This window comes from Neophocaena asiaeorientalis, unplaced genomic scaffold, assembly GCF_003031525.2.
Source record: "Neophocaena asiaeorientalis asiaeorientalis breed wild unplaced genomic scaffold, Neophocaena_asiaeorientalis_V1.1 scaffold249, whole genome shotgun sequence".
Taxonomy (NCBI): domain Eukaryota; kingdom Metazoa; phylum Chordata; class Mammalia; order Artiodactyla; family Phocoenidae; genus Neophocaena; species Neophocaena asiaeorientalis.
The window spans coordinates 3432930-3456870 of record NW_020172625.1 but is presented as its reverse complement, the minus strand read 5'-3'; the positions used below and the strand labels follow the sequence as shown (position 1 = coordinate 3456870).

Genomic DNA, 23941 nt, shown 5'->3' with positions numbered 1-23941 from the left:
TTACATTTAACTGTGTTTAGTGGCTCTCTGCTTGAGAATTGCAAACTTGTCTTCGTCTTTTGGTAATTGCAATGGAAGATGTCCTGAGTATCCTGTCCTTTATCTCTTTGTATTGATATTATGTGTTAGCTATAGCCCTATACCCTTCATGTATCTTGATATGTGTTTATTGTATGAAGCTGAAGGCAGAGTGTCTGTTCCCTGCCAACTCTCCTCCAGAAAACTATGATCCCTAGACATGGCAACTTTTTTTTTAAGAATCAATTTTATTTTTGGCTGTGTTGGGTCTTCGTTGCTGTGTGCGGGCTTTTTCTAGTTGCAGCGAGCGGGGGCTACTCTTGGTTGCAGTGTGCGGGCTTCTCATTGTGGTGGCTTCTCTTGTTGCGGAGCACGGGCTCTAGGTGCATGGGCTTCAGTAGTTGTGGCACACAGGCTCAGTAGTTGTGGTGCATGGGCTTAGTTGCTCAGTGGCATGTGGTATCCTCCCAGACCAGGGATCGAACCCATGTCCCCTGCATTGGCAGGCGGATTCTTAACCACTGCTCCACCAAGGAAGTCCCTAGACATAGCAACTTTGATTTCTGATACAATAAGAAGCTTGTGATTTCTTCACATTTACAAAATACTCTCTGAACCAAAGAGCATGTGCACTTCTGCAGTGGCTTCCCTATTAAAGTATGTATGTTGGCTGCTTCTTCCCTGGTGTTAGCAAGACCTTGGAATTTTTCCCAGGCTCAGTTTAGTACAGCTGAGTTATTTTCTGGTTCCTAAATAATCATGACTAGCTGTAGGCAGTCCTTCCCTGTCCCTCTCTCCTCCAGAATCCTAATCCATCCCCAAATTATCCTGTGGCCTCCAAATAAGAAAATCGTCTTAAACTTATTTATCATTTCCATAAAATTATCTCTCTCATTTTTTCCAATGGTAGTAGCAGTAATATAATACTGTCCCAGTGAATACATACGCACCTAGCTCATCTCTTAGAAATAGCCTACAAAGTAGTATCCTATTCCTGTCTGGTAAAAAATAAAGACACTACTCAGTGCCGAATTTTATGAACCTTATTCAGTCATTAGTTACCAGTTTTAGTTGGTACTTCAGGCCAAGCCAAAGCCCCAGTATTAAAAAGGTTGGGACAAGGTACTGGGTTAGTTTGCCTGTAGGAACTGAAAGTGTACACCGCATACACTGAAGGGAGAAGTAGCTGTTTGGAATTGGGTGTTTTCATTCCCCAGCCAACACAAGTCAGAGAAATCTGTTTGGGTTCCAGGGCCATTGCTTTACCTTTTCTCAAGATCAGCTAAAATCCTCATCAAGGAGGGTGTTTTTCAAACTGTAGTTCTTAACCCATTAGTGAGCCGTAAAATCAGTTCAAGATCAGCATATTTTAAAAATCGAATAGCAAAGAAAAGAAGAGAGTTCTGCGTGTAACAAGGTTAAATATTGTTTCCTGAAATATCGTTTCAGTTAAATAATCTATACTGTGTGTACCGGGTCACAATATAAAACGTACTTTCTTATTGGGAATTGCAATTTCGGGGGGCGGGGAGAAAACCCTTGGAAGCCAGTGCTGTAGGAGGCGTTCACCATCCAGTGACTGTTGAAACAATCTGGGCTGTGTCAGGTTGTGAGCACTGCCTTTTTCTTTTGAGTGAGAAGACAGTATAGCTCTTGTTTCAGAAATGTTTCCCTTTCCTGGTGTGTATCAGATACCCTTAGATACCTGTGTAATATGTTCCACTAGATATCAGTGGTCTAGAAAAAGCATAGACACGTTAGATCCACAAACAGCAAGCACCCAAAAAAGGTCATAGGATATCCTTTACATGTATTTCAATCTCGCGCGCACTAAGCATTCTACTGAGATGGGCACAGAAGTGCTCCTTTTAAGTACATTGAGTGTGCTCCATCTGCCTTCTGTCTGATTCACCGTACAGGTGGCACAGGCAAATGGGGAGCTTATTCATGGGTCACAATCTTTTAGGGCCAAAATACTTACTCTCTGGAGGGTGCTAAATAAATGCCAGTGCTGTTTAGCTGAAAATAATTGGATTTCCTAATTTCTGTAGGATTCAAGTAGAAAACACTCATAACCTGATTCTTTTTGCAAGATTCAATACAAAATTTATTCACTCTGGTTTTCTTTGGTGCTACCCAGTATCACTGATAGCTCCTTTGCATACTCTAAACGAGGACCATCCACCCTCCTGCCCAATCCTTTGAAATATACTTTTGAAATTATACCTTACTGCTAATGCTATACCTAATCAAGCTAGCACTGATCAGTTAAAATTTTTAGGATTCTTATCATCTATATTTTTGATCATTGCCCAAAACAGCTATCAGTGCAGACCTTTTCTCCTGCTTCTTTTCTTTCTACCACAGTTGGTGTAAAGCAGTACTTGTTTCAGGGCTATCCTAAAAGGCCAGCACAAGGACTGAGAATATGCTGGATCCTACTCTTTTACAAACCTTCTTCATGTTTCTTTAATGGAAACCTTTTTTTACTTTATTTCCTCTTTTGTAAGGTAAATTGTTCAATGTCATTTTTTTTTTTAAGTTTTGCTTTACAATTACAGATTAGTTCTTTTCTAAAAGCATTATGGCATTTCCAAAAAAAAACTGATAATTCTGGTTACCCAATGAGCCATGTAAGAGATGAAACTTCAAATTTTATAGGTTGATACGAGTATATTTTTAAAGTTTTTATTACTTTATACAAATCCAAAGTTATTTGTATTATAGTTTAGCACCCGCTGTGATATCTGTCAGCCTGAAAATCCCTGTCTGTCACTGAATACCATTCACATTCATTTAGTATTGCTCTGATACCTTTAATAATGGGTTCCTTCTAATGAAGTCCTTGTAATAAGAAACCCTGTAAGAGTAATATAATAAAAAGTCTAATAATCAGAAGTGTACTTAAAATAGATCGTGTTGGAAACCCCCAACGTTTCTTCTAATGCCATCATACCACCAGCGTTCTATTGGCTACCCAAAAGTTTCCACTTTGGGAGCTGAAAAATGTTCAAGTAACAATGTAGACTACACTGAAATGTTCTCAATGTCAGTAATTTTATACCGACACTCACAGACTATTAGAAATTGTATGTGGGACTTGTTGCAAGGTCAGGTTGTTGTAGACCTTTTAAAATGATCATCTCCGTAAGTGAGTATGTGTATTACATATAAAATTGAACTCTTCAGGGAATGTGCACTTTAAAAATATTTCCTTACTAATTTTTGTATTGACCAAATAGTCTGCTCCTTTGGAATGCTTATTCTTTAGCAAAAATACGGTTGTTGATGATGACAGTTCTTTAAATGTCTGTTTCTGCATCGGTGCAATATTTCCTTCACTTTTGGGTTCCTTATACTTATGTCTGACCCAGTTGCCCGTTATACAGTCTCTGCCTTGATTTTGTGTGTTCTGGTAAAATAATTAATTTATAAACACAAACGTTTACAGTGAAGTTCTTCCTCTTGAAATTGAACTTAGTCTTATTTTCCACTGAAAATTGGTTGGCTATGTTCACCAATGACTTTTTTCTAAATAATAATAATGTCTTGCTATTGGTAGAACTGGATTGCTTGATCACTGACTGCCCAGTTTAACTATGTGTACCTCTTTCAAATAAAGATTTCTGATCTTCAGTCTGCCTCTGTCTTTAGTTACTGGATAGAACTAGAAACATTACAAATAAGCCTTCCCTTACCTATCTAAACTCTGCCCTCTGTGGGTTCTAAATAAATGTAGATAACTATCAGATTGCCCAAGGTCCTAATTTTGCAGTCAAAGCTGACAGCATTCCAGCCTAGCATGATCAGTGCTGACTAAGAGGTTGAGTGGTAATATCTAGTAAATTCTTAAGCACCAAGACTGTGCCTCCCAACATCAGAAAACTTCAAATGGCTCATTTCCGAGGTAAGTAATGAGTATATTTTGAAAGAAGGGCTAGGAGAGAATTTTCTACTTGCAGAATTAATATTAGCAGAGATAAGTAATATCTGTCTTCTAATATGGAGAGTTCAGCCTTTCCATGAGTTAAGAAAATATTATATTACTACCTTTTGTTAATTTATTCAACAGCCCTCTGCAATTAGAAGTGATTCAAAGCCATTTTCTTATATGCTTTGTCAGCCAAAGATAAAAATAATAACTCAGTGCTAGAAAGTGCCTAAAAACAAAATTCCTCATTGTTTAATTCCTCTGGTTACTGAGTCTCTTGAGCCCTTTTCACTTAATTGGATGATCTGAAGCAGCTCCTTACCTTTAGAGCATGGTGTCCACCCCCCACCCCGGCTCGTTTTGCTTTTTGTTCGTTACATTTCTAGATATCCTTGAGAGCTACTTCTCCATTCTTTGGGGTTTGTTTTGGTTTTTTCAGTCTATTGATTGATCTTTTTTTTTATTAGAATATAGTTGATTTACAATATTATATGAGTCTCAGGTAATACAACATAGTAATTCAATTTTTTAATTTTATATTGAAGTATAGTTGATTTACAATGTTGTGTTTCAGGTATACAGCTAAGGAATTCAGTTATACACATATCCATTCTTTCTCAGATTCTTTTCCCATATAGGTTATTACAGAATATTGAGTAGAGTTCTGTGTGCTATACAGTTGATCCTTATTGATTATCTATTTTATATATAGTAGGGTGTATATGTCAATACCAAACTCCTAATTTATCCCTCCCTCCCACTCTACCCTTTGGTAACTAACCGTAGGTTTGTTTTTGAAGACTGTGAGTCTGTTTCTGTTTTGTAAATAAATTCATTTGTATCATTTTTTTTTTTTTTTAGATTCCACATACAGGTAATGTCAACTGATATTTGTCTTTCTGTGTCTGACTTACTTCACTTAGTATGATAATCTTTAGTTCCATCTATGTTGCTGTAAATGGCATTGCTTCATTCTTTTTTATGGCTGAGTAATATTCCATTGTATATATGTACCATATCTTCTTTATCCATTCCTCTGTCAGTGGAAATTTAGGTTGATTCCATGTCTTGGCTATTGTAAATAGTGCTGCTATGAACATTGGGGTGCATGTATCTTTTCAAATTATGGTTTTATCTGGATATATGTCCAGGAGTAGGATTGCTGGATCCTATGGTAGTTCTACTTTTAGATTTTTAGGGAACCTCCATACGGTTCTCCATAGTGGTTGTACCAGTTTTACAGTCCCACCAACAATGTAGGAAGGTTCCCTTTTCTCCACACCCTCTCCGGCATTTGTTGTTTGGAGAGTTTTTTTTTTTTTAATAAATTTATTTATTTTATTTATTTATTTTTGACTGCATTGGGTCCTTTGCCGCAGCGCACAGGCTCTCTCTAGCTGCGGCGAGCGGGGGCCACTCCCCACTGCGGCGCACGGCCCCCTCATCACAGCATCCCCTCTCGCTGCAGAGCACTGGCTCTAGGCAAGCAGGCCTCAGCAGTTGTGGCACACGGGCTGAGCAGTTGTGGCTCGGGGGCTCCAGAGTGCAGGCTCAGTAGCCATGGCGCATGGGCCCAGCCGCTCTGCAGCATGTGGGATCCTCCCGGACAAAAGCCCGAACCTGTATCCCCTGCACTGGCAGGCGGACATCCAACCACTGTGCCAGCAGGGAAATCCTTGGAGACTTTTTGATGATGGCCATTCTGACCCGTGTGAGGTGATACCTCATTGTAGTTTTGATTTGCATTTCTCTAATAATTAGTGATGTTGAGCATCTTTTCATGTGTTGGTTGGCCATCTGTATGACATTTCTTTGGAGAAATGTCTGTTTAGATCTTTTGCCATTTTTTAATTGGGTTATTTGTTTTTTGATATAGAGCTGCATGAGCTGTTTGTGTATTTTGGAGATGAAGCCCTTGTTGGTTGCTTCGTTTGCAAATATTTTCTCCCATTCTGTAGGTTGACTTTTCATTTTGCCTGTGGTTTCCTTTGCTGTGCAAAGGCTTTTGAGTTTAGTTAGATCCCATTTGTTTATTTTTGTTTTTATTTTCATTACTCTGGGAGGTGGATCGAAAAAGATCTTGCTGAGATTTATGTCAAAGAGTGTTGTGCCTATGTTTTCCTCTAAGAGTTTTATAGTGTCTGATCTTACATTTAGGTCTTTAATCCATTTTGAGTTTATTTTTGTGTATGGTACTAGAGAATGTTCTAATTTCATTCTTTTACATGTAGCTGTCTAGTTTTCCCAGCACCACTTATTGAAAAGACTGTCTTTTCTCCATTGTATATTCTTGCCTCCTTTGTCGTAGATTGACCATAGGTGCATCGGTTTATTTCTGGGCTTTCTATCCTGTTCCATTGATCTGATTTCTGTTTTTGTGCCAGTACCATACTGTTTTGATTAGTGTAGCTTTGCAGTATAGCCTGAAGTCAGGGAGTCTGAATCCTCCAGCTCCATATTTCTTTCTGAGGATTACTTTCGCTATTCGGGGTCTTTTGTGTTTCCATGCAAATTAAAAATTTTTTGTTCTAGTTCTGTGAAAAATGCTATTGGTAATTTGATAGGGATTGCATTGAATCTGTAGATTGTCTTGGGTGGTATAGTCATTTTGACAATATTGATTCTTCCAATCTAAGAACATGGTGTATCTTTCCATCTGTTTGTAGTATCTTCGATTTCTTTCATCAACGTCTTATAGTCTTCAGAGTACAGGTCTTTTGTCTCCTTAGGTAGGTTTATTTCTGTGTATTTTATTCTTTTTGATGTGATGGTCAATGGGACTGTTTCTTTAATTTCTCTCTTTCTGCTCTTTCATTGTTAGTGTATAGGAATACAAACTATTTCTGTGTATTAATTTTGTATCCTGCAACTTCACTAAATTCATTGATGAGTTCTAGTAGTTTTCTGATAGCATCTTTAGGATTTTCTATGTATAGTATCATGTCATCTGCAAACAGAGACAAATTTACTTCTTTTCCAATTTGGATTCCTTTTATTTCTTTTTCTTCTCTGATTGCCGTGCCTAGGACTTCCAAAACTATGTTGAATAAAAATGGCAAGAGTGGATATCCTTGTCTAGTTCCTGATCTTAGAGGAAATGCTTTCACATTTTCACCATTGAGAATGATGTTAGCTGTGGGCTTGGCATATATGGTCTTTATTATGTTGAGGTAGGTTCCCTCTATGCCCACATTCTGGAGAGTTTTTATCATAAATGGGTGTTGAATTTTGTCAAAGGTTTTTTTACACCCACTGAAATGATCATATGGTTCTTATTTTTCAGTCTGTTAATGTGGTATATAACCCTGATTGATTTGTGGATAATGAAGAATCCTTGCATCCCTGGGATAAACCCCACTTGATCATGGTGTATGATCCTTTTTAATATATTGTTGGATTTGGTTTGCTAGTATTTTGCTGAGGATTTTTGCATCTATGTTCATCAGAGATATTGGCCTGTAATTTTCTTTTTTTGTGGTATCTTTGCTTGGTTTTGGTATCAAGGTGATGGTGGCCTCATAGAGTGAGTTTGGGAGTGTTCCTTCCTCTGCAATTCTTTGGAAGAGTTTCAGAACTGCAGGTGTTAACTCTTCTCTAAATGTTTGATAGAATTCACCTGTGAAGCCATCTGGTCCTGGACTTTTGTCTGTTGGAAGTTTTTTAAATCACAGTTTCAATTTCAGTACTTGTGATTGGTCTGTTCATGTTTTCTATTTCTTCCTGGTTCAGTCTTGGAAGTTTGTACCTTTCTAAGAATATGTCCATTTCTTCCAGGTTGTCCATTTTATTGGCATATTGTTGCTTGTAGTAGTCTCTTATGATCCTTTGAATTTCTGTAGTTTCAGTTGTAACTTTTCATTTCTAATTTTATTGATTTGAGCCCTCTCCCTTTTTTTATGAGTCTGGCTAAAGGTTTATCAACTTTGTTTATCTTTTTGAAGAACCAGCTTTTAGTTTCATTGACTTTTCTTTTGTTTTCTTCTTCTTTATTTCACTTATTTCTGCTCTGGTCTTCATGATTTCTTTCCTTCTACTAACTTTGGGTTCTGTTTGTTCTTCTTTCTCTAGTTGCTTTAGGTGTAACGTTAGGTTGTTTGAGATTTTTCTTGTTTCCTGAGGTAAGATTTTATTGCTATAAACTTCCCTCCGAGAACTGCTTTTGCTGCATCCCCTAGGTTTTGGAGTGTCGTATTTTCATTGTCATTTGTCTCTAGTGTTTTTTGATTTCCTCTTTGATTTCTTCAGTGATCCATTGGTTGTTTAGTAACATATTGTTTAGCCTCCACATGTTGGTGGGTTTTTTGTTTTTCTTTTCCGGTACGTGGGCCTCTCACTGTTGTGGCCTCTCCTGTTGTGGAGCACAGGCTCTGGACGCGCAGGCTCAGCGGCCATGGCTCACGGGCCCAGCCACTCCGCGGCATGTGGGATCTTCCAGGACTGGGGCATGAACCCGTGTCCCCTGCATCAGCAGGCGGACTCTCAACCACTGCACCACCAGGGAAGCCCCATGTTGGTGTTTTTTACAGTTTTTTTCTTGTGATTGATTTCTAATTTCATAGTGTTGTGGTCGGGAAAGTTGCTTGATATGATTTCAGTTTTCTTAAATTGACTCAGTGCTTGCTGTGTGGCCCAGAATGTGATCTATCCTGGAGAATGTTCCATGTGCACTTGAGAAGAAGGTGTATTCTGCTGCTTTTGGATGGAATGTTCTGTAAATATCAATTAATCCCCTTGGTCTAATGTGTCATTTAAGGCCTATGTTTCCTTATTGATTTTCTATCTGGATGATGTCCATTGATGTAAGTGGGGTGTTAAAGTCCCCCAGTTTTATTGTGTTACTGTTGATTTCTCCTTTTATGGCTGTTAGCATTTGCCTTATATATTGGGGTGCTCCTGTGTTGGGCACATGTATATTTACAAGTGTTAGATCTCTTGGATTGATCCCTTTATCATTATGCAGTGTCCTTCTTTGTCTCTTATAAATCTTCATTTTAAAGTCGATTTTGTCTGATATGAGTATTGCTACTCCAGCTTTCTTTTGATTTCCATTTGCATGGAATACCTTTATCCATCCCCTCGCTTTCAGTCCGTATATGTCCCTAGATCTAAAGTGGGTCTCTAGTGGACACTATATATACGGGTCTTGTTTTCATGTCCATTCAGCCAGCCTGTGTCTTTTGGTTGGAGCATTTAATCCATTTTCCTTTGAAGTAATTATCATATGTATGTTCTTATTGCCATCTTGTTAATTGTTTTGGATTTGTTTTTGTAGGTCTTTTTTCTTCCCTTCCTCTTTTTTTTCCCTTGTGATTTGATGACTATCTTTTGTGTTGTGTTTGGATTGCTTTTTCTTTTTTGTATGTGTATCTATTGTAGGTTTTTGGTTTGCTGTTCCCATGAGGTTTTGATCTAGCAGTCTGTATATAAACAAGATTGTTTTAAGTTGCTGGTCTCTTAATATCAAATGCATTTCCAGTACCCTGCATTTGTACTCTCCTCAGGATTGCTGGTTTTGATAAATTTGTGTGTAAATGATTTCCTACGTTTACTGTATGTTTGCCTTTATTGGTGAGCTTTCCCATTCGTAATTTTCTTGTTTCTAGTTGTGGCCTTTTCTGCCTAGAGAAGTTCCTTTAGCACTTGTTGTAAAGCTGGTTTGGTGGTGCTGAATTCTATTAGCTTTTGATTGTCTGTAAACAGGCTTTTCATTTCTCTGTCAAATCTGAACAAGAGCCTTGCTGGGTAGAGTACTCTTGGTTGTAGGTTTTTCCCTTGTATCACTTAAATACATAGTGCTACTCCCTTCTGGACTGCAGGGTTTCTGCTGAAAAAATCAGCTGATAACCTTATGGGGATTCCCTTGTTTCTTATTTGTTGCTTTTAACATTTTCTCTTTGTTTTTAATCTTTGTCAGTTTTACTAATATATGTGTCTCGACATGTTCCTCCTTGGGTTTATCCTGTATGGGACTCTGCACTTCGTGGACTTGAGTGAGTATTCCCTTTCCCATGTTAGGGAAGTTTTTAGTTATAATCTCTTCAAATGTTTTCTCAGGTCCTTTCTCTCTCTCTTCTCTTCTGGGACCCCTGTAAGGGGAATGTTGGTGTGTTTAATGTTGTCCCAGAAGTCTCTTAGACTGTCCTCATTTCTTTTCATTCTTCCTTCTTTATTCTGTTCTGTGGCAGTGATTCCCACCACTCTTTCAGCTCACTTATTTGTTCTTCTGTCTCACTTATTCTATTGATTCATTCTAGTGTATTTTTCATTTCAATTATTGTATTGTTCATCTGTTTGTTCTTTAAATCTTCTAGCTCTTTGTTAAACATTTCTTGTATCTTCTTGGTCTGTGCCTCCATTCTTTTTCCAAGATCTTGGGTCGTCTTTACCAACAATACCTTGAATTGTTTTTCAAATAGATTGCCTATCTCCAATTCACTTAGTTGTTCTTCCGGGGTTTTATCTTGTTCGTTTGTCTGGAATGTGTTTCTCTGCCACTTCATTTTGTCTAACTTTCTGTGTTTTTGGTCTCCTTTCCTCAGGCTGCAGGATTGTAGTTCCTCTTGCTTCTGGTGTCTGCCCCCCAGTGGGTGAGACTGATTTAGGGGCTTGTGCAGGCTTCCTGGTGGGAGGGACTGGTGCCTGCCCACTGGTGCATGGAGGTGGGTCTTGTCCCTCTGGTGGGCAGAAATGTGTCAAGGAGTGTGTTTAGAGGTGGCTGTGAGCTCAGTACAACTTTAGGCTGCCTGTCTGCTGATGGGTCGGGCTATGTCTCCCCACCCCATGACTGCTGGTTGTTTGGCCTGAGGCCTCCCAGCACTGGAGCCTGCAGGCTGTAGGGTGGGGCCACTTCTTGGTGCCAAAATGGTGACTTCTGGGAGAGCTCACACCAATCAGTATTCCCTGGGTCCTTCACCACAGGTGTCCTTGCACAGAGAGAGCCACAATCAACCCCCACCTCTTCAGGAGACCCTTCAATACCCACAGGTAGGTCTAGTCCAGTCTCCTATGAAATCACTTCTTTGTGCTGGGTCCCAGTGCACGTGAAAACTTGTGTGCGCCCTCCAAGAGTGGAGTCTCTGTTTCCCTCAGTCCTGTGGAGCTCCTGCACTCAAGCCCCACTGGCCTTCAAAGCTAAATGCCCTGGGGACTCCTCCTTCTGATGCCGGACCCTCCGGCTGGGGAGCCTGACGTGGGACTCAGAACTCTCCTGTGGGAGAACCTCTGTGATATAATTATTTTCCAGTTTGTGGGTCACCTACCCAGTGGGTATGGGGTTTGATTATATGGGATGTGTGGGTGCGGTGACCCGTGTGTGCTCCCATTACGGTGGAGGCAGCAATCAGCCCCTGTTCACGGGTCTTCCAGTGGCAGCAGTGGCCCCCATGCCCCCGGGATAGTGGGGGCAGCAACTGGCACGTGCTCCTGTGTTTCTTAGTGGTGGTGGCAGCCCATGCTCTCCCGGGACAGCAGGGGCAGCGATGGGCACCTGCTTCCACGTCTCCCGTTCTTTGTTTTTTTGTGCAAAATTGTCTTGGCTATTCCTGGACTGTTACTGTTCTAGATAAAATTTTAATATCGTTGTCAGGTTTCACAAAAACTGTTGCTTTTGCCTTCATTTCTTGAGTGAAGTTTAGCTTTTAAAGCTTAATATTACTATTGTAGAATCACTAGCTTCTTATAAGCTTAATTTCTGTCTTTTCCAGCATAGCTGTTCTTCAATAGATTCACACTTGGAAGTGTTCCAACAGAATGAGAACCTGACTATCCTAAGTGGCTGATAAAGGCTTACTGCAGTTACAGGAATGCTGATTGTTCCATAACGTATGTAAGTAATCTGGGTACATTTTGTAGACTGGTGATACAACATGTCACATCTTAAATCTCTGAACGATGTGCTTACGTGTGTATGTGTATTTATATGTGTGTACACACCTTCAAATAAAAAACAGAAACAAAACCATCTTGGGCCTTTGATTTGAAGCACTCTGCACTTCCCAGGTGATTCTGCTTCTGCTTTACTGAGCCAGCTGCTAAGGGAACCTCAGTGCGACGATGAATAGACTTGCCTCAGAAAGGAGGATGAAGGGGCGCAGAATATGCCCTCCCAAAATATGCCTCTTTGGCATAAGGATTATTTTGAGCGGATTATTTTTAAGAAACAGACAGAAGAAAAGCTCTAAAAATCTAGTAGAAGTTACTCATTTGTAGGAGACATTTACATTTATAAGAGAAATTTTTATTTGTAAGTGTGTCTTCTAATCTGTGCCAGGAAGAGAAGGATGACTCTAAATCACAAGAAACTCTCATCAGTGGAGAAGATACCCAACTTAAATCTGCGTAACAACCTTACTCTGTTTACTGTGTTTTTCCTAGTAACTTCCCATAACTGGCCTTCTCCACCTCCCAACATTTTTCTTGTGTCTTTAGCTGAAAAAGGAATTTAAGATGATGGCTTGGGCTACTTGAGGGAGTTAGTTTTCCAGGGTCTCCCCCATGTATACAGGATGTATACATGTTATTTGTTTTCTATTTGTTTTTCTCCTGTTAGTCTGTCTTTTATTACAGGGGTGGGGTCTCAGCCAACAACCTAGAATGGTAGAGGGAAATTTTTTTTCCTCACTGACGGTTTGGTGACCCGTGATGGGATCTGCTGAAACACTGTACTTCTTCTGGAGCCTGAAGATAGGAACCTGGAAAACTGGCAGAAGCCAGCGAAGGGTAAGAATTCTTACCAAAGTCACCTCTCTCGGATCTCTGTCTCTAGGGCCCAGTAGAGAGAGGAAGGGGAAATTTCACCTTATTCTTTCCAAATTTAGATTCACAGAAGAAAATATTTGTGTGAATTAGTTCCTTGAGCATAAAGACTGGTAAAGATTTTGTTATAAGCACTCTTGTTTTCTGTTGATCCTTTCCCTTCCATAGATGGTCACTGTCTTATGTTGTCTCTGTCTTTTGTGTCATTTGTCATAAGGAGGAGAACCATAGGTCAGATAAGGTTTTCCTTTCATCTTGTTCTTTGTCTTGAGAGCTTGGCTTTTTGACTAGTAAGAAAACTCTCTCTAGTCATCACCAGCTGGAAGGTGCTAGTATCAGCCTGTATCCGGCAGCCACTATAGGATGGCAACTCGAAACACATTCTCTTTGTCCCACTGTGCCAGCTCTCAGGGGAGTTTGTCTTAAGGGGTCCTTGTCCATAAGGGGCCTTTGGCGTCTCAACCTCTGTTGTCTTGTTAGTGGTGGAAAAGCCCCATTCCAGTAGTGTCTTGCCTGGTATTACAGATTAGCAGGTTTGTGACTGGAGGTGTTTCATGTTCTCACAGAAAACGTGACAGATTATTTTCAGGACACCATTCCTACCACCTGTGACAAAGAAGGTCTTTGCTTTCTTAGGCTAACTCTGGGAGTGAACTTTCTTGACATTATGAGGGTCAGGCTTTTGCACTGTCCTAGGGGACACCTCTTGCATCCACGGTTAAGCCATAAAGAGCCATACTGGTTTGAGTTGCTGTTGAGATTAATATACCATTGAAGATCCTATTCATCAATGGCAAGATGATGGATCTTTTGAACTGGAAAAACTTTTATGAAATTGGAAAAAAATTTTCCAGTTGGAAACTTATAAAATTGGGAAAAAATTCTCATTCTCAGGAATTGTCTTATTAGTACCTATGGAAAGATCAAATTGAAAAGAGGACACAAAGGAGTATGGTGTCTAGCCTTAGGGACTCTTTTAACAAGGTAAAATTACAAAGCCCCTTTTGCCTGCACTTTCAGAAGATCCTACCAGATTTAGAGTTAGAAAGATCAGTGGCCATTCACAACCTCACTCTCAAGGACATTGACTGGATGCTCGGGGGTATTCTTCCCACCCATAATTATACTGCAGTTATCAGAGAAGCCAGACAGCCCCCTGCTGGACCCCACCCCCACCCCACCCCACCCCCAACCAAGGAAACAGATGACCAGAATTTCTCCCAGGCTCTCCTGCAAATGATCAGGAAATGGATCAGTGGAGGTTAGTGTTCAGAGGATGATAGAAGCAAGAGTGAACTGGTCCAAGGTTGAATGGTACACTCAAGGAGAGCATTCGAAGGCCTTTGCTGAATGCTTTATACAGACTTTACAAAGGTAAATTGTACTAAACCCTAAAGCTCCAGAACATAGTAATGTTATTTCCATCTCAGTTGGAATGGAAATCTTCTCCTTTGGTAAAAATGTGGCTGACTGTAGAGAGGAAAATGATGCTTCCGTAAATAATATACCCTTGTGGATATCAGGTTCTAGTCCTGTTAACTGTCTGAAGTTTCATTATTTTCCTGTAAACGGGACTAGATCCTGAATTATCCTACTTTCCTCAAATAATCTGGCTACATCTCTTCAAACTAACGTTTCCAATTTTCTTCCACTCTTTTGACTTGGAATCACTAAGAACAAATTGTATGAAGTTCCTAGAAATCTGATATGTCCTGATATAATATTATCACTTGTAATTCTAGTTATTATCTTAAAAGGTATGTCACAGACATAACCATATTTCCTTGTCAATTGCATTACAACAAAGGCTCATTATATCTTTAACCATTGCTGTTTTTAAGTCTTTTGTCATTTATGAAAGTTATTGTGCTTTTGCAAAAGTTATTTCCCAAAGCCCTGCAAACTGAATGTGAATGGACTGACATAAAGTTCAGAGAAATGACCCCAGCGGCTCACGGTTAGATCACCTTTGTGCCTGTTGCTGTGTGGACCACTCAGGACGTTTATCTGGACATCCGATGACATCAGACAAATTCAAATTGCAGAAGATGCTTCAACCCCAACATCTAGAAATCTGACTAGCAGCCTTCGGGACTCAGGCTGAGTTTATAATTTGACCCAACCACTAACTTTTGTTTTTTTCTTGTTTCCACAGACATGCCTCTTATTAAATACCCAATTGCTCGCACCGTATAAGGCTAACTTCGGGACCCCACTGGCAACACCAGCTCCTGAAATGAGACACAACTGTTTAACTGAGCTGACCTGTCCTCGAGATTAAGAGGTTGGTTCAATGAAATAATAGTGCACTCTATCAGCCTAGCTTCTAGACTGTGAAACTTCATTGAACTTTTTAATTTATTATTTATTTATTTATTTACTTTGGCTGTGCTGGCTCTTCATTGTGGCATGTGGACTTCTTAGTTGTGGCATGCATGTGGGATCTCGTTCCCCGACCAAGAATTGAACCTTGGCCCCCTGCATTGGGACGTTGCAGCGTAGGGGATCTTTGCTGTGGCATGCAGGATCTTTAGTTGCAGCATGTGGGCTTCTTAGTTGTGGTATGTGGACTTCATAGTTGTGGCATGCATGTGGGATCCAGCTCCCTGACCAGGAATTGAACCTGGACCCCCTGCATTGGGAGCATGGAGTCTTACCCACTGGACCTCCAGGGAAGTCCCTCATTGAGCTTTCAAAGACAGGACTGAAGAGGAACAGAATATGCCACCCCAAAATTTGCTTCTTCAGTATAAGGATTACTTTGAGCTGACTATTAGTTTAGTTGTTAGATTCTTTTCCCAAATAGGGTATTACAGAGTATTGAGTAGAGTTCCCTGTGCTATAGAGTAGGTTCCTATTAGTTATCTATTTTATATATAGTACTGTATATGTGTCAATACCAATCTCCCAATTTAATCCCTCCCCCTCACTTGGTAACCATAAGTTTGTTTTCTACATCTGTGAGTCGATTTCTGTTTTGTAAATAAGTTCATTTGTACCATTTTTTTAGATTCCACATATAAGCGATATTATATATTTGTCTTTCTCTTTCTGACTTCACTTAGTATGACAGTCTCTAGATCCATCCATGTTGCTGCAAATGGCATTATTTCATTCTTTTTAATGGCTGAGTAATATTCCATTGTATATATGTACCACATCTTCTTTATCCATTCCTCTGTCGATGGACATTTAGGTTGCTTCCCTGTCTTGGCTATTGTAAATAGTGCTGCCATGAACATTGGGGGTGCATGTGTCTTTTTGAATTATGGTTTTCTCCGGATATATGCCCAGGAGTGGTATTGCTGGGTCATATGGTAACTAGTTTTAGTTTTCTAAGGACTCCTCTCCATACTGTTCTGCATAGTGGCTGTACCAATTTACATTCCCACCAACAGTGCAAGATGGTTCCCTTTTCTCTACACCCTCTCCAGCATTTATTGTTTGTAGATTTTTTGATGATGGCCATTCTGACTGGTGTGAAGTGATACCTCATTGTAGTTTTGATTTAGCATCTGTTCATGTGCTTTTTGGTGATTATTTTTAAGAAACAATAGACACAGGAAAAGCTCTGAAAACCTATTGTAAGGGAAATTTACATTTATAAGGGAACTCTCCATTTTAAGCGCATCTCCCTCTCTGTACCTAGAAGAGAAGGGTGACTCTAAATGACAAGAAACTCTTTATCAATGGAGAAGGTGCCCAGCTTAATTCTGCAAAACAACCTTACCCTTTTCTACTGTGCTTTACCTGTTAACCTCCCATAACTGACCTTCCCTCCTCCTCCATCTTTCTTGTGTCTTTAGCTGAAGAAGGTAATTAAGGTGATGGCTTGGGCCATTTCAGGGGAGTTAAACTCAGTTTTCCAGGGTAGCTCCCATGTATACAGGAGGTATAAATGGTGTTTGTTAGATGTTACTTTTCTCCTGTTAATCTTGTATTACAGGGGTGGGGTCTCAGCCAAGAACCTAGAAGGGTGGAGGTAAAACTAGTTTTCCTCCCCTCTAAGGACATTTAGAAAGTTTCTGAGTTATTAACTATTAAAGTCACAGCATTCTTCTTTTTAGGAGCATAACTATCCATCAATCAACCATGAGCTCAAGGAAACACATTATCCAATGCTAATGGAAAAATGGTATATTCTTAACTGCCTCAGAAAGGCACAGCATACATGGTTCAAACAGCAAATCTGTGGTGGCCATCAGACCTTTGGCAGGGCTTACATTACATTTGTTAAACAGGTTGGGTTTTAAAACTTATTTCATAAGTTTATAAGACCTGGTCATTTACACTGGAATTTATATATATATATATATATATATATACACACACACACACACACACACATTTTTCAGCAACACAACATATATACTATCTAGAGCCCATTTATCTTCTTATGTCAACTTTGGTTCCATAGTGATCAAATTGTGGCAAAACTAAATTAGAGGTACTGATACTGTCATTAATTTGACTTAGAAAGTTAACACAAAGAAGAACCAACTGTTTTTAAAAAAAAGTCTCTGGTTGCATGTTAAAGGTATACTTCAGCATGGAGAGAAAAACACTCAATTACAAGATTTAGTTAAAAAAAGGATAATCCTAGAGAACACTCAATTACAAGATTTAGTTAAAAAAAGGATAATCCTAGAGGTCTCAAAGCATGACCTATAAATTGAGTCCTCTGTTATGTGATTTTTTTTTAACAGCTATTCTTACACACACTTCAATTAAAAAAAAACAAAATCGTAAATCACAGTGGTTCTTAAAAATTCTATAAAATATCAAATTCAAAAATTACACAAAAATCTTACAGCCTAAAGTCAAGAAAAGAAATGTAAAAACAACTTGGGAATAAAGACTTTGAAAAAGTTTTGCTAAACTCAAATATCTTACAAGCTCCATCACCCATCCCCATCCCTGTGGCCTGCATGATGGACTTGGTGCCACCTCTGGGCTGGGCCGAGTGATGTCAGAAGCACTTACAAATAAAAACACGAGGAGCTTGCAAATCCGGTTTGCTGGCCTGGGTGAGGAGTGGGCAGCAGCTTTCAAACTAGGTTGAATTCCCTCAGGTTTAGTTGTAGAATTGTGTCTTTCACAGCAGCAAACACGAAGCGGATATTCTCTGTGTCTGTAGCGCATGTGAAGTGGGAATAGATGACTTTCTCTTTGTCGGGATTCTGATCTTGATAGAGCTTCAGGATAAAGTCTCTGGCAGCTTTGACATCTTGCTTTGGTCCTAGTCATGAGGGCAGTTAGAGGAATAAAAAAGAAAGATCCCAACTCACCACCACGTCCTCCCAAAATCATTTTCAATCCACTCTTGTTCTTATTTGGAATCCTCCTTTGAGCCATCTTATCTCTAGAGACTCATTTACCTGGGACACTATTTTTATTACACCTTATTATGAACCTGCAAAAGAGTATTTTAAAGTGTCCCCTGGTATCTAAAAATCATACTTTAAGGAGATTTGTTGAAAAATGACCTAATTTAATTTTCTGATTTGGACCACTTTTGAAGAGGTAATTCTTAAGTGAACTAGGAGAGCAAAGAGAAAGAATATGGGGACTAACATAACTAGTCACCCAAGTCTGACTCTAAAGCTTGAGAGCTGTATACTACATGGCAACGTGGTGAATAAAGGGAAAAAGGAGAGTGCTTAAACACTACTTCTCTAAGTATCAATGTCAAACTTGGTAACGTTTCTACACCAGAAATAATTAGCAATAGGGCATAAAGTCTCCTGCCTTGGATAGGTCATATAGATACCTTCAGCGTCTACCCTGCGTCTGGTAAAGGGCTGCCACACTTCACCTTACACATCAGAAGTGCCAGGTGCTCTGACTGGCCCTGGAAGTGCAAAGGTGAGTCAGGCCCAGTCTCTGCCCTCAGGATCTGACTGGGGTGAGAGCTGAAGGCCGAGAGAGAGCAAGGCAAGCCCAGGCCCCCAGGGGAGCATGAGGGGGGGGTGGACTTCCCAAAGGGGGAAGTGCCTGAGCTGGGTCTCAAAGAACAAAGTGGAGTTAGCAAAGGAGCTGGCAGTGTATTCCAGGCATTGGGAGAGGTGTGTGCGGAGGTGCTGAGGTGAAAACACGCAGTGATTCAACTGGAGCTTCCATTCAGAGGTGGGGAATGGTGAGAAAGTCCATTAGAGGCAGATGAGGGAGGCCCCTACGAGCCACGCTGAGAACTCTGAACTGATGCCAGGGCGGCCAGGTCAGCAAGATGGACACTTACTTACCGGTGTATTCTGGGAAATAGCTAATTAGATGAGAGTACATGATTTTCTCTTCCAAAAGATCCTTCTTGTTTAAAAACAAAATCACCGATGAGTTCAGGAACCAGGGGTAGGTGATGATGGTTTTAAATAGGGCTTTGCTTTCCTCCATGCGGTTCTAAGTGAAAAACAAGAGACTTAGGATAAATTAGAAAGAAAAGCAACGGTTCGGGAACAACATACCAAATCACTGGCTCCACCCATCTGTCCTCCTCTTACCCAGCCGCCGTCTCCAGGTCGCTGCCCTTGCTGAGGCTGCTGAGCAAGTGGGGTCTCCGGCCGCTATTTCCCTGGTCCCCACCCTCTCATTAATCACCCCCTTCGGGATCTCCTCTCCTGTAGCACCCAAACTCTTCTCTGACCCCAAAACACATAAGGATATAAGAAAGGCTTCTGTGCAACTTGGAAAAAGAAGGTTCAAACCCATAGTTGATGGAAGTTTTCTGTGTAGAACTACTGGGATTACCAAGTGGGGGCAGTTCAGAGATGCAGACCGACCTGAGACACACTTTAATTGGGTGTGGGCTTCCAGGCTGGGTGTCGGGAGGCCGGTGACAATGAGAGGAAGGAAGGCTCTTCCGGCAGGGCCACCGCCCTTAGGAATGCTGGACGCTGGCAGAGAAGGGAACTAACGCTCCTGAGCAGCTGCCCTGCACCATGCTTGACACGTGTGTAACACAAGCGAGCTCCCCAAGGGGGACGTGTCCCCGTTTTATAGGTGAGCATACTATCGTTCACAAAATTTAAGTACTTTTCCAAGACTGTATAATAAATAGTACAATCTAGTGGAAGCTATGTAGAAGGACAGTAGTCATTTCTGGCCATTAGACACTGGCAAGAAAATATTAAGTGATCCTAACTTATGGGGAGCAGACAGGGCACATACAAATCTTACCTGGTGACAAATAATTGTTCTGGCTAGCATTCCGCTCTCAAGTATTTCTAAGAGGAAAGAAACACTTTCCTTCCTTCCTTTAGACTGAGAAACACGAAAGCCCAGTGCACCGGCTCCAGAGGGACACGCCCTAAATTTCTGTTCCTACAACTCCCAACTCCTGGGCCCATTATCCTACTCAGTACGTTTCTGGAGATCAATTCTGGAATTTACTACCAGAAAGGTAACATCTCACTTGTTTTTAAAGCTTCTTTAAAATTTATTATAATCTTACCAATAATGATCTCCAAGGAAATACAACATATGAAAAAACAATTCCTATACGGCATAGTGCGTGGATGCAACACACATCTACAACTAGGATGGAAAAGTCTGGAGTGGCAACCTAGGATTTTTCAGAGAGGAGAAAATATTTAATTTCTAGGCACATCAGGGTAAGGTACTTACCCCTGGCGCAGCTGACGAATCCTTTGAGTTTCCCGAGAAATGTCCTAGGTAATTCCTGAGACAGATCTGGAGCTAATTTTTCATATTGGTAACTCAATACCTTCACTTTTTTAAAAAAATCTCTCCACTGGAAGAGCTGGGCAGCCGCCAAGATCTCTGTTCTTCTTTGCACAGTGACACCAGTAAATGGGCTAATCCCCCACTAATAAGCTAATGGAACTGTGCTCCTCAGAGAAATGTCTGCTCTCAATAAATACCAGACAGAATCTGTTCATAATCATGGCCTAATCCTGGAAATAATTCTTTATTGATTTACTTTCATGCCCTACAAGCAAGAGATATTTCTGTTGTAAAAGGTCAAGAGGTCTTGTGCAAAGGGTCGGGGAAAAGACAATGGTTATCACACAGAAAATACCCCCAACCTCACAAAGAAGTGACTGCGATGGTTCCCCTCACTTTCCAGGCAGATCTAGCTAACGGAGTTCACCCAGCCAGCGTCATGGCCACTCTGCAGAGGACACTGAATGCCTGACTGGGGTGGATCAGTCCCAGCTGCCCTGAGCAAGTCCCTTCCAGGGAAAGCAAAGGGCAGATGCCATCCCAGGCGGGCCCAGGACAGCTCCAAGCATATGGCAACACTCCCCATGCCAACTCAGCTAGGGACCTAATCTGGGAGGGCCATGGGCCATGGAGGCTGGGAAGCCTGTTCTCAGATGAAGCTTATTAGAAATAGTGTTGTTCAACTTTGGCTGTATATTAACATCCCCAGGGGCCTTAGTGAAGATACCCCCAACTCAAAACCAGGAAGTAGGAATGTCTACTATAGGGTCCTAAAGATTCTTTTTTTTTTTTTTTTTTTTTTAATATGCAGCCAAGGCTGAGACCCATGGTTTTGAGTGGCTCTACCCTTTGTAGTACATTAGATTAAACCCCCAAGCTCAGGCCACACACAGCACCAATTAAATTAATCTCTGGGGTTGGCCCCAGCCGCCAGGTTTTGCGTTAAGGTCCCTTGGGGATTTTAGTGTATACCTGAGTTTAAGAACCAGGATTCTAGGTTAGTGATTCTCAAATCACCTGGGATCTTAAAGATCCTGATTTATTCGGTCTGGGTTGATTCAGAAGGTGTGCATTTCTAACAAGCACCCAGGTGACGCCTGTGCTGTCAGCCCACAGACTTCACTTTGCAGAGCGAGGCGATTTAACCTAAGGGATAGGGTCTAATGCCAGAGCTGGCTGGCTTCTTGCAAACGGCAGAAATAGGTTTCTGTCTTCCACAGCTAACTGAATCCCTCACCCAGCATACCTCATTGTCACACTCAGCCAGGACCTGGTCGTATTCACTCAGAGCGACCAAAAAAATAATGGAGGTGACACTCTCAAAGCAGTGAATCCATTTCCGTCTTTCAGATCGTTGGCCACCAACATCCACCATCCTGTTCAACAGAAACATATGACTCTTTGGAGGAAAGGACACGGAAATCACACTCTTTAGGGTCCTCAGTAATTTTTAAGAATAAAAAGGGATCCTAAGATTAAAATGTTTGAGCACTGCTACTTTAGGCAATGAGGAACCACTGGATGTTTCCTAGCAAAGGAGGCACAGAATGTAAGTGAAGTTACTAAAGATGTGTGCCGAGGTCACTCGGGTGGAGCCTGCTTGGAGACACTGGTTAGGAAAGCTGCTGCAATAGTCCCGGCAGAAAGCTCAAGCATCCACTTGGGCATTGCCCTAACCACCAGAGAGTGCCAGGACACCAGACACAAAAGAGTAGAAATGCAGGCAGGCAGGCTTCAGGACCACTGGGCTTCCTTCCAGCCCTCCCCCTTCTTGTTTCACTGGCTCCTCCAGTTAATCTACAAATCCTTTCTGCATTAGCTGGGTGCCACCAGTTTATGGAAATGAGTCCAAGGCGCCTCTCTAGAGTAGAAAAGCATGTACTTCAAGAGTGCTGGGCCCTGTCTAAAGGGATGGCTGCTACACCACTGCAGCTGGACAAAGACACAGCCTCGCTATTGGACCAGATCCTCCAACGTTTCAAGAGAAACCATCCCCCACCTTACCAAGAGGTAGCAAATGTTTCCAGCAAAATAGCCCAATCTTTATAAATATTGGCTCAAAAATGTTTTTAAACGTCAAGTGGGCTAAAGAGAATACATCTGTGGACCAGAGTCAGGTTTTGGAAGCTGCAAGCAGCAGCTGATTCTGAAAAGGTTTGGATAAATTTATGGGCACGCAGGCATAGGGCACGTGCTTGCAGAGATGCAGAATATCAAGGGGCTCGATCAGAGGGCTCCCCCGACATGACAGTGCTCCAGAAGCACTGAGATGCAGGTGGGGTACAGACAGGACCTGGACACGGCAGGACTGTACTTACGCTGTCTCAACTAGACAAGCGTGTGTAACAATTATTAGGAGGAACAAGGGAACTAACAGATATAAAAGTCCCTTGAAATCTGCAGTGATAAATCTTGGAGAAGAGAATAGAAGGGAAGAGAAATATTCAACAGTATCTTCACTCTGTGGGTTACAGAAATATACACTGTGTGTGTGTGTGTGTGTGTGTGTGTGTTTTACACATAAGAATCATTCCAGACATCAGTAGGGAGTCTCTTCTTCTCTAAGGGGAATATAAAGGTGGTTTTCTCTCCACTGTAGACTTAAGACCAACCACAATTCTAAATACCCTGTGATGGAGAGAGGGCCAATATTGCCCTAAGAGATGGAAGCCCTTTTAGCAATAACACATTTAAGACTCCATATGGGGACTTCCAAGCCTGGACAGATTCTTAACGGACCATGTCAGGGTGACAGACGTACCGAAAGATGATGTTTTCCAAATCAAATGGGTACTCAATGATGCCGGTTGTGGGCACTCGGACACGAAGCACGTCTTGCTGCGTTGGCACGAACGATGGCATGGCGATCCGGTCAATGTCCGTCAGGTAACTGATGTTAGAGAACAAGATGCTGAGAAGGGAGAAATGCCCCTCCAGGGAAGTCACCCCAACTCACAGTGACCCTACTCAGATTCACGGATTCATCAGTGACTTTCGTGAGAGCCAACACTCCAGCCCTCCTACAACTGTGTGGAGAGACTATGAATCAGAAGCCTTCGTGAGCCTTCTGGGAAATGTGCAGATCTCGCCTCTCTTCCTGCTGGTTCTCAGCTCCGTCACTCTGGCCAGTGAGGGAGCCAGCGGGGCCACAGGAGGAGGAGATTGGAACAGGCCCTCTGACGTCTCACGTGTCCTCCTCTCCCCAAAGGTCCTTCTCCCTCCCACACGCCCTCATCCAAGAACATTACAGAATGTAGATGCTGTTCTTGGACACCTGGCTCAATGAGTTAGTCCAATGGGAAGTCCTCTCAAAATGAGAAAAAGTTCCTTGTTACACTGGGAAACTGAACACCTAAAATAACCCAAAGCTTGTCTTGGATTATTTTTGGCCAAATATTAAAGCCCTAAGCTTAAGACATGTCACTTTTTCTGTGGTAAAACAAGAGGACACTACTTTTTTTTTAATCTTAAGGCCTTTTAAAGAGTCACTTTTGCATAAATAGCTGAGGCCCTGGCCAATGACGGCATTGGTGACTTGGAGCCCCCTGCAAAGAGAGA

At 41.3% G+C, this 23941-nt stretch overlaps 1 protein-coding gene and 1 long non-coding RNA gene across 2 annotated transcripts in view; one reads left to right on the top strand and one right to left on the bottom strand.

The window, feature by feature from the left end:
• The first annotated feature begins 10627 nt into the window (after nucleotides 1-10627).
• The window catches only part of LOC112395660 (uncharacterized), a 20981-nt gene continuing 7667 nt past the window's right edge, over nucleotides 10628-23941 (top strand). Inside the window, exons 1-4 of the long non-coding RNA XR_003002416.1 lie at nucleotides 10628-10933; nucleotides 11653-11774; nucleotides 12515-12667; nucleotides 14859-14987. This is a non-coding gene — a long non-coding RNA (uncharacterized LOC112395660). The remainder of the gene's footprint in view (nucleotides 10934-11652; nucleotides 11775-12514; nucleotides 12668-14858; nucleotides 14988-23941) is intronic.
• Nucleotides 17511-23941, bottom strand: part of LOC112395659 (guanine nucleotide-binding protein subunit alpha-14) — a 189336-nt gene continuing 182905 nt past the window's right edge. The window contains exons 4-7 of the mRNA XM_024738989.1: nucleotides 23145-23273; nucleotides 21630-21759; nucleotides 18946-19099; nucleotides 17511-17942 (exon numbers count right to left, since the gene is read on the bottom strand). Of these exons, the coding sequence (XP_024594757.1) occupies nucleotides 17752-17942; nucleotides 18946-19099; nucleotides 21630-21759; nucleotides 23145-23273 (604 nt within the window). The 3' untranslated portion in view covers nucleotides 17511-17751. The remainder of the gene's footprint in view (nucleotides 17943-18945; nucleotides 19100-21629; nucleotides 21760-23144; nucleotides 23274-23941) is intronic.